The 9485-nt window shown below is 46.9% G+C and overlaps 1 protein-coding gene across 3 annotated transcripts in view; it reads right to left on the bottom strand.

Annotated features, from left to right (window-relative positions):
* Nucleotides 1-281: 281 nt before the first annotated feature.
* TLN2 (talin 2) overlaps nucleotides 282-9485 on the bottom strand; it is a 456139-nt gene continuing 446935 nt past the window's right edge. For all 3 annotated transcript variants that reach the window (XM_068552880.1, XM_068552889.1, XM_068552896.1), the window contains 5 exons: nucleotides 9146-9271; nucleotides 5963-6025; nucleotides 5689-5871; nucleotides 2731-2856; nucleotides 282-1192 (listed from right to left, as the gene is read on the bottom strand). In XM_068552880.1, coding sequence (XP_068408981.1) covers nucleotides 1064-1192; nucleotides 2731-2856; nucleotides 5689-5871; nucleotides 5963-6025; nucleotides 9146-9271 — 627 coding nt within the window. In that variant the 3' untranslated portion in view covers nucleotides 282-1063. The remainder of the gene's footprint in view (nucleotides 1193-2730; nucleotides 2857-5688; nucleotides 5872-5962; nucleotides 6026-9145; nucleotides 9272-9485) is intronic.

Raw genomic sequence — 9485 nt, 5'->3', positions numbered from 1 at the left:
GTAATGATGTTAAAATGCATCTAAATTTTGGGACAATTAGGACAGAGAGAGAACATCCATCACGGGTTGGAGGACGGATGACAGATTTTTTAATAGGATCTTGAATTCTGATCGTTTTGAGAGCAGAGAAGCTGATGTGGAACCTAAAGATGAGGTCACCAAGGAATTGCTTTATTGGAGCTGAATCCCCACTTCGAATGCCTAAGGTGGGCTGTTGTACTGACTGTCACCTGGGGGACCTGGGTTTGTGTGGATGAATTTGTATGAACTCAAACAGCCTCTACAGAGTAAGGAGCCCACACATTTTATTACAGCCCCTGCTCACTGAGCCCTGCCAGTCCCCCATACCTCTGCCCCTTTGGATTATGGAGGAAAAAAAAAATAATCATTCGATTTTCTGGGCCACAGAATACAAGTTGGGTCTAGATTGTACAACGAGCTTACACACTGAGGCAAGAAAGCGTGCAAACAGGAGCAGGAATTCTTCACCCTCTGGGTGAGCCAGTGCTTGAGACACAGCAGGAGGACCCGAGTTGCCCTCCTGGAGTCCACACTGGTTTATGTTTCTGGCCTTTATTCACCGTGTCCAACTCCAACGTCCATCTTCTCCTGAGAGGGAGAAGAGTATCTTTGAGTAGCTATGGCATCAAGGATTTCCCCCGAGCTGTTTGGGTTTTTTTTTTTTTTTTTTTTTTCCTATTAAGATTTCACAGCAGGCCCAGAGAAGGACCAACAGAAGCGCGAGTGTCTGAGGACGATGTAATACTGACTCCTCCTTTTTGGTACCAGTCCGTGAACCCGCGCCCCCTCTCTCCTGAGATACAGTGAGGCGGGGTTGGGGGAGGTGGCAGAGGAGCTGTGGGTGGAACACACTGTACCGCGTGACATCACCATCATGCAGCTGGTGCCCGACAAGACAGAGGAGCGAGCAGGAGAGCTCAGGGCTCCTGGCTCACCCCAGGGGGAGGTGGGCAGTGCCAGGGCAGTGCCCGGCCCCTCAGGACCGCTGTCCATCCAGTTCTCGTGCGGCCGGCCCCTGGGGTGCGCCCTCTTGGCTCTGGCCTTAGCCTTCGTCCTCCCTCAGCTCGGTGGGTAGGAATTTATACTGCTGTTGGCGGATCTGGGCTAGTTTTTTCCTTGCTTCTTCCAGTTCTCGCTCTTTCTTCAGCATTTCCTCCTGGGCGGCAATGATCTAGAAGCAAAGCAACAAGCTGGATGGATCTGAAACTTTTTAGGAAACTGCCCTCCCCTCCACTGCTTGCCTCATGAGCTCCCACAGCCTCTGCTACAGTGGGACACAGCAGTGTCCCGGAACTAAGTATTCTTAGCTCTGGAGACCAGCCTCTGTGCCACAGTTCGGGTTTTGAGACCAACGATCCAAGACAATAAGCTGACTTCTGGCCACTGATTTAACAGCAAATATATACTGCGTCCCTATGATGCACCAGGCTCTGGTGTAAGCACTTCACACGGAGTCTCCCATCATCTTCATGGCAACACTGTGAAGTATGGCCTATCGAATGTCCCATTTTTCCAATGAGAAAGCTGAATCTCAGAGATGTGGGTCCACTTTCCTGAAGGGGCCCATCTGGTGGAGCAGGACCCAGCCCAGGTATTCTCGAAGCTAAAGCTGGATTCCTTAACTACTAGACGGCTTTCATATATTTACTTCATGCTTCTAAGGTGTGATCTGAGGAATATTAGTTAATAGGTATAAAGGGGAAAGGGTGAGTCTGTGCTCAAGAAAGTCAAATAGATTTCTGAAAAGCAAAGGTCTTTTCAGAGTCTTGCTAGACTAACGAGCGTTGTGATATCTGAGGAGGGAGTACAGAAGTCAGTGATTCCCAGAACTGTTTGATCAGAGACCCTTCTTCATGGAACTTCTCATGGAACTAGTGTATCAAGAAGCAGATTCTGGTAAAAATGCATCCTGTGTATTTCCAAACACAGGGAGTGGCTCAGGAAGAGCTAAGAAGGCATGGGAATGAGTAAGTTCAGCCACGGGACCTCAGTGTTCCTGGTGGAAAACCAATCTCATATAAAGGATTTACATGAACACATCCCAAACTGCAAGCATGGTTTCCTGACCTTTCCACCCCACTCTCATTCACAAGAATGCAGGCCTGCATAAGTCAGATTCTTATCCACACTTGTAAAACTTCTGGGAGAGGGTCATCATTCATTCTTTCCCTAGGGCCAAAAATCTGGAGTGAGTAGCAGCTCCAAATGCATCATTTTATTTAAATGATAATATTGCTGTCCTCCAATTCTCTTCTCTCCCTTTTCTTTAACAGAATCCCTGATTTTTAGGTAGGCACACTGCTACTCAGAAAATACTCCATTTCCCTGCCTCCTTTGCAGCTAGGCTGGCCACGTGATGAAGCGCTGACCAATGGCATGTGAGAGCAAGTGATGCAGACAACTTCAGAGTCATGCCCGCCCTAACTTTCCGTCTTCATGCTGGCTGGAAAACTGAGGTGGTTACCAAGCCATCTTAGACCAAGACGTTGCCAAGGCAACATCTCAGGGATGGTGGAGCAGTAGGCGGATGGGGTCTGGGTCTCAGTCACAAAGCAGCCGCCACACCATCCCTAGACTGCTTACACCCAAGACTGTCTCTCACCAGGGAGAAATAAACTTCCATCTTGTTTAAGCCACTGTTATTTCGTGCCTCTGTTATAAGACCGTTCTCATCTTGGGAGTAAACACTGTCTGGGTTTAATCACAAACCTGAGCAATGCCCCCTACAAACTTTGTTTTCACTACAACATCATCGTCATCAGCTTTGCCAAATGCTGCCTTCTGGGCTGCACGCACAAGATTGTCTGAGGCTCTTTTCACAGCGTTTCCTGCTGCCTGGAGAGGGGACAAAACACACATTATATCATTAGAAACAGCCATTTGGATTCAGCGAGACAGACATGGAGGCACAGTTCATGAGACTATGAATTGATTTATCATCCAATTGTATATAACACAGAACTTCTCTCTAGGTAGTATCCATTTGTCCATCCATCCGTTGATTCTACCAACACTGGCACCTACCTAACCTTAGCTCACTCACAGGTTAATGAGACACATTTCCTGGCTCCCAGGGAACACGCACATCTCTGGGGAATTACAATTATGTGAATACACGATTATAGCACTATGATATGTGCGTTAACAGAAACTTGCTCAGGGGCTGCCCCCTTGGTTGGAAAGCCACCTCCCCCTGCCCCATCCTACTGAGGCATACTGGAGGACTTGGCTCAGAGATCGCTCTGTCCGTCTCGGCCTTACCCACACCCTTCCAGGTGCTGCTGGAAAGCTCCCTGCTGGCTTCTTTGCAGCCTTTACCACACTTGTGGTTGCCTGTCTTCCTCCTGGACAATGAGCAACTTGAAGGCAGGGGCTGTGACTTCAGTCTCTGCATCCCCAGCGCCGGGCACAGTGGCCGCGCAGGGCTGGGGCTCGCTGAATGCTTTCGGAGGGAATGAAGGGCTATGAAAGCACAACCTACCCCTGCACAGAAGGAATGGGAGCCCCACAGTAACTAGGGCCTTTACGGATGTGCTTTTAGAGTCACAGCCGGCTTTATGCTGCACGGTCAAGGATGGGGCGAGTGCCAGACGCACTGCAGAAGAGCTGGTCCACGTGCAGCCCAGATCTTCAGCAAGGGCTACAGCCCCCGCTGGTTTACTCTCAATGCTCAAAAAGCATGGCTCAGGGGACTTGACCTCTGTCACCTGAGGTCTGGAATTTCCTTTTCACGGTGGTCAAGGCTTCGTTAAATCTCCCACAGTCCTTGCCCAGCCCCCTCAGCGTCAAGGACTTGTTCTTGGGGGTGAGCCATCAGAAAGTTGAGAGTTTTCTCATTCAAAGTTAACTGGCTCATCGGGTTGGTGATCTAAAGTGGCCAAGGGGGGACCACGAGGGCTCGCGCAAGAAGGGAAGGGGAGGCCCATTAGCGCTTGACAAGCAGTCATCATATGCTTATTCTCAGAACAGTTTTATGAGGTCAGAAATCATTAGCCCACTTTTCTACGTAGAAAGTGAGGTTGAATAACTAATCTAAGATCCTGCAGCTGGTAAGTTATAGAGCTGCGATTTGAACATAGGTCTGTGTAGCCCCGGAGAACCTCTGGGGTCACTGTAAGGGATTCACACAACATTGCAGCATCCAGATAAATCAGTAATGATGATAATAAGAGTGATGCTGGGTTGTATCTGTGCAAATCCTTAGGACTTACAAAAGCACTTTCACATTTCTGACCCTCGTAAGAGCCAGTGCCGGCATCTCTATCCTCATTTTACAGACGTGGCAACTAAGGCCTGAAAGGTTTTGAATGATTTGTTTAAGATTATGCACTTTGTACATAGTAGAGGCAGGTCTTGAACCCGGGTCTCTCTTAACTCAGGATGTTTTCCAAAGGAGTGTCCCCCAAACCCATGAATCGCACATTCACAAACATGCAGCTCCCCGTTTTCCCCTGGGTTTATGCCAGGAGAAAAATGAAGGTGAGGGAGGTGGGTCAGAGAGAGACAGACACAGGAGGACCAAACAATGGCCATGCACTTTACAACTTAGGAAATACGACGAGAGTCCCGAGTCTCAGTGGAATTGTTCAAATATTTCTGCCATTTATGATCTTACATAAACATTTTTAGCAACATAAACAATCTGTATTACAACATTTATTATAGTAACATCTAGAAAATTGGAAACAAATATGTCCAATGTATAGAGAAATTCTGGCATCATCAGTTGATATAATATCATGCAATCATTAAAAATGAGACTCATGAAGAATGAACCAGTTAGCTTTGCACAGGGCCATTATGAAGCCTTTTCTTCAAGGAAAAAAATAAGTATGATAAAATGTGAAGTGAAAAAAATGCAGAATGTCTCTGTTAGGATGACAACTAGACAAAAGTATTTTGTGTAAGATAAAAACAGGAAGAGAAAAAAATAGCACTGGACATGTGAGGATGGTGAAGCTATGTGATCTTTTTCATTCCAGCATTTCTTTCACTGTGCTTAAAATACACAATCAGGAAAACTTAGATCCACTGGGCAGAACTCAAGTGACACCTTCATAAGTGTGTTCTCTGGGCTCTGGGAAACCTTAGCAGCATCTCATATGAATTCCTCAGTCCTTTTGCTCCCTTCTTAAGCAAACACTGAATGAGAGCCTCCACTGAAACAGGTACCATCTTAGGAGTGAGAGACACAAAGATAAAGATCTGGTACCTGCACCTAAGAAGCTCACAGCCTTGTTAAAGGTGGACTAAAGATAAATGTGGTGGTACTGGGTGACAGGAACTGCAAGACTGGTCTGCCCAAAGGCTATGGCAGGGTAGAAGAGGGACTGACTGACTGCCCAAGGTCTGGGATTCAAGGAGGGCTTCCCAGAAGAGGTGGCTTTGGAGATGAGTCATGAAGGACGAGTAGGAGTTCACCAAGGTTGGGCTGGTGGGGAGGAGGACCCCAAGGCATGAGACCAGGAGGCACGTGTGGAGAACGTCAGTTTGGTGGCGTTGCAGGGGTAGGATGCATGGTTGCACATGGCAGGAGATGAGAAATGTGGGACAGAGCTGGCTGATGGAAGGCCTGGTGGGTCATGCCAAGGAAGCGAGACTGCCGCCTTTGGTGACACTTACCCGCTCCAACAGGAGTATTTTCCCACCAGCATCAGTGACCATTACCTGTAGCCGCCTCATGGCCTCCGAATCCTGATCAGCCTTCACCTTGCAGGCCACGAGCAGCTGAGCCGTGGATGCGGCGACCTGCTTGGCGGATGAGATGAGCTTCTCCTCACTGGCGTGCCCCTGCACAGAGGCATTAGCCGCCTCGCAGAGACTGCTGGTCGCAGCTGCCACCATCCGGGCCTGGGGACAGTCAACAGAGAAGTGACTTGAGGCCCAAACCTCCCTCAGGGGATCCAAAAAGCCAACGGGGAAGGAGGAGGGGGCAACTCACGGCAGAAATCAGGCCTTGTGACCATTGTCCGTCATCTGCGGCGTTGGCGGGGATGGAGCCCACCTAGAGTGGAGTAGGAAAAGCAGCAATGAGGGAGGGAAGGCACAGGGTGACCTGTAGCCCCCAAACCCTACCTTGCCCTGGATTTGGAGAGAAAAGCATCTCATCAGACATGCGGCACCTCCCTGGGACTCTTGCCAACAGCACCGGCAGGAGAATGGAGCACCCTTTCCCATGCAGGACCCCAGCAGCTCCAAGACTGCACGTCCTGACCGGTTTCCACCTGGGCCACAAGGAGGCGACCGGAAACGCTCTCAACGACCTCCATTTCGCTGCCAGGTACCGCGTTTCTGGGTAAACGGCTCAGGAATGATGGATGGGGCTATCTTGACACGCCTATTTCCTCTGCTGACCTTTCTCCATCTCCAACACGGGAGCCCCTGAGGCCTCTTCATTCAAGAGGTGAGGGAAGCTTAAATCTCTCCTGATTCCTGACCCTGGAAGTCATGCTGTGACTTTCTGGCAGATGATGTTAAAAAAGGGGGTGCGTCTCTTTCCGTACAATTGAGCACAGATCCTCGCCTTAAGGAAATACAGACCATTTTTTTCAGGGGTGGGGAGAGAAGTAAGAAGCTGGAAGTAAGATGATCCCCGTTTCTATTTAGGAATTCTTGCAACAGTGAAACATTTTCTGACCAGATGTAGAGGGAGCTACAGGAGGAAACACCTTTACACATGTGGGAGGTGCCTGGAGAGGTAAGAGATGAGTATCTATTCATTGGGTTATTTGTAAGGAAATATGTTAATATAAATGTTTCAGACATTACATGAAATTTCTAAAAATCTTATATGTTCTGGTATAATGTTATAAGTCATAATTCTAGTTATTATTTTAAAATGTATATCTCAGAAATAACTAAATTTCCTTGTCAATTGCATTATTATGAACTTTCATCAAATCTTTAACCATGGTCATTTTTAAGTCTTTTGTCATTTACAGACAGTTCTGGGTATACTCTGATGCTTTTGCAAATATGTTCCTATAAAAGGGTTTCATCTTCAAGGAATTCATGGAAAAGACTCTGACAAGTACAGGTTTCTGCTAACTGACTATAGTGCTGAACTGAATGAATAAGCCTTTTCAGAACTCTAATGGAAAACTGATGAATTCATAAAAGTGCTAACAAAAGATCAAGATGAAAAAAAAATTAATTACATGGGACTGAGTGAACTGATGAGGATGATTATAATTTTTGTGACTTTCTGTTTGAATAATAATAAAAAAAAATCCCACAAGGACTCAGAGGCAAAAAATATACAAACCAATTTTCATTGCAAAGTAAAGGAGCTGTTACAGTGGAGGATTACTGGACTGAATGTCAATATTATGACATAGTATGAGTATGTTTCGTGTTTGGTAATTGCAATCATTGTTGCTTCTGTTGTGGTCATCCATTTACAATGTTTGGTGTCAGTTTATTTATGTCTTGTAAAAATAAAATACAGTGTGTGTGTGTGTGTGTGGGAAAAAAAAAAAAAGGGATTATCTAAATTTGCATATGAAACTGGAGCTCTGTCAGCACATCAGGGCGTGCTGAAGGTCAGGTAAGGCCCCAACGTCCTGCATATCATCTATAGTTCCCCAGGTCCAGCTGAACCTCCGTTACCAACTTTTTAAATGCTTGAACGCATAAGTTCCTTGGAGGACAGGGGCTTGGCCATATTCAAGTTTGATTCTCTAGTATCTAGCAATGTGTCCAGCACGTAGATGGCTCTTTAATCAATGTGCAAATAAACTGAAAGTTTTAGGTAGGATGTTCTTCTCAATGATCCATTTTTGGTCTTTACATATCGACTAGTCAACAAGTCCTAGGTGATTGAGGTCGGCACTCTGCTAGATCTACAGGGGATAAGTGAGAAGCATAAAGGGACAGATTCATGCTGGTTGGGGAGATGTACATACATCAATATTGGATACACAATGGTTTAGAAAGAGGAACCAGTGGACGTAGGTTGGATTAAGGCACAGCTAAGCTCACAAGAGACTTCATGGAGGAAGACAGAAGGCCACCAGCCGTGCATAACTGTCTGTATTAAAAGTTCTTAGGTCAATTGGACTTCCTTGGTGGCGCAGTGGTTAAGGCTCCGCGATCATAATGCTGGAGGCCCAGTTTGATCTCTGGTCAGGGAACTAGATCCCACGCACATGCCGCAACTAAAAGTTCACATGCCACAACTAAGGAGCCCATGTGCCGCAACTAAGGAGCCTGCCTACTCAACTAACACCCGGCACAACGAAATAAATAAATAAAATATATATTAAAAAAAATGATAAAAACAAAAACAACCAAAAAGACACAATCACATCCGTCATCTGTACACTGAGAGCGAAGGCCTTTTAACATCAAATTTAAGTGACTGACAGTTACAGTGACCAAATTTCCCAAACCTGGCAGGATTTCCGTGGTGTCTCTATGATTGAGAGGCTTATCTGCAAGATGTAACTTGGATGGGGTGGTTCCATGTTGTATGGGAATAATAGGACACACGGAATATTTTAAATTGGAAGGCCTTTTCACATCCAGGTATTAGTCTAATGTACTATTAATCCTTTGGATCACTGAAAAAGAACTAGGCTTTCACGCTAATGCAGATGGAATGGGTGACTGGAGATGAAGCAGGTTGAAGAAATCTCAGCTTTAAAACCAGACCGGCCTTTTGACCAAAGGGCTAAGGAAAATGCTAACTGCAGAGTTGGGACGGCATTCAGCTCAACAGTCCTAAGAAAAGGAAGGGAGTCACTGGAGCTGGACATGGTATTATAAAGCCCCTGACTACGGTGCTTATATAGCCATCCACCAGGAAAATATGAGTTTACGGCTTTAAATAGCCTAATGTACAGCGGGGAAAATAAATGTCTTGTTCAGGCCCTGATGGCTGCCTGGAGTGGGAGCTCTCCTTAACAAGAAGCAGATGAGAGGCCTGGAAGCTAAACCCTTCATTCTGTCTGTCAGGCTGAAGCAAACAGAGTATCCAGTGAGATGGGCAAAGCCGGGCAAGTCAGGGAGGGAAGGGGCGGCACGGCTTCCTTGGTCAGGACGCAAGCGGTATCGCCTTTTTCTTAGTCCTCAGAGGCTCTTGCTGTGTGAACTTTCCACCACTTGGCCAGTGGGGTTTACACACCTTTCCTTGGGCCACCAGCTCCCTCTGGGCTGCCGAGGCCGATTTGACCAGGGCACTTGTGGCAGCAGCAATGGATTTAGCAGCTTCCAAGATCTGTTCTTCAAAATCCAGGGTCTCATCCGCTTGCTATAACCAAAAGAAAACAGCATCACATGCAATTCGTATCCCCAAAGGGCGCTTTCTGCCAAATGACTTACTTCTTGGTCACCTGGCTCTTCCTCCGTGCGTGGCTTTTTATCCACAAACCACACCCAGGGTAGAAAGGCTGAAGCTGGCTGGGTGCCTCTCCATCTGCTGCCTCCCCCCACCCTTCTCTAAAAGATAAAAACTGCCAGCATTG

Source organism: Eschrichtius robustus, chromosome 1, assembly GCF_028021215.1.
Source record: "Eschrichtius robustus isolate mEscRob2 chromosome 1, mEscRob2.pri, whole genome shotgun sequence".
NCBI classification, from domain to species: Eukaryota; Metazoa; Chordata; class Mammalia; order Artiodactyla; family Eschrichtiidae; genus Eschrichtius; species Eschrichtius robustus.
Note: the sequence above shows the minus strand (reverse complement) of the source record. Positions and strands in the feature narration are given on the sequence as shown.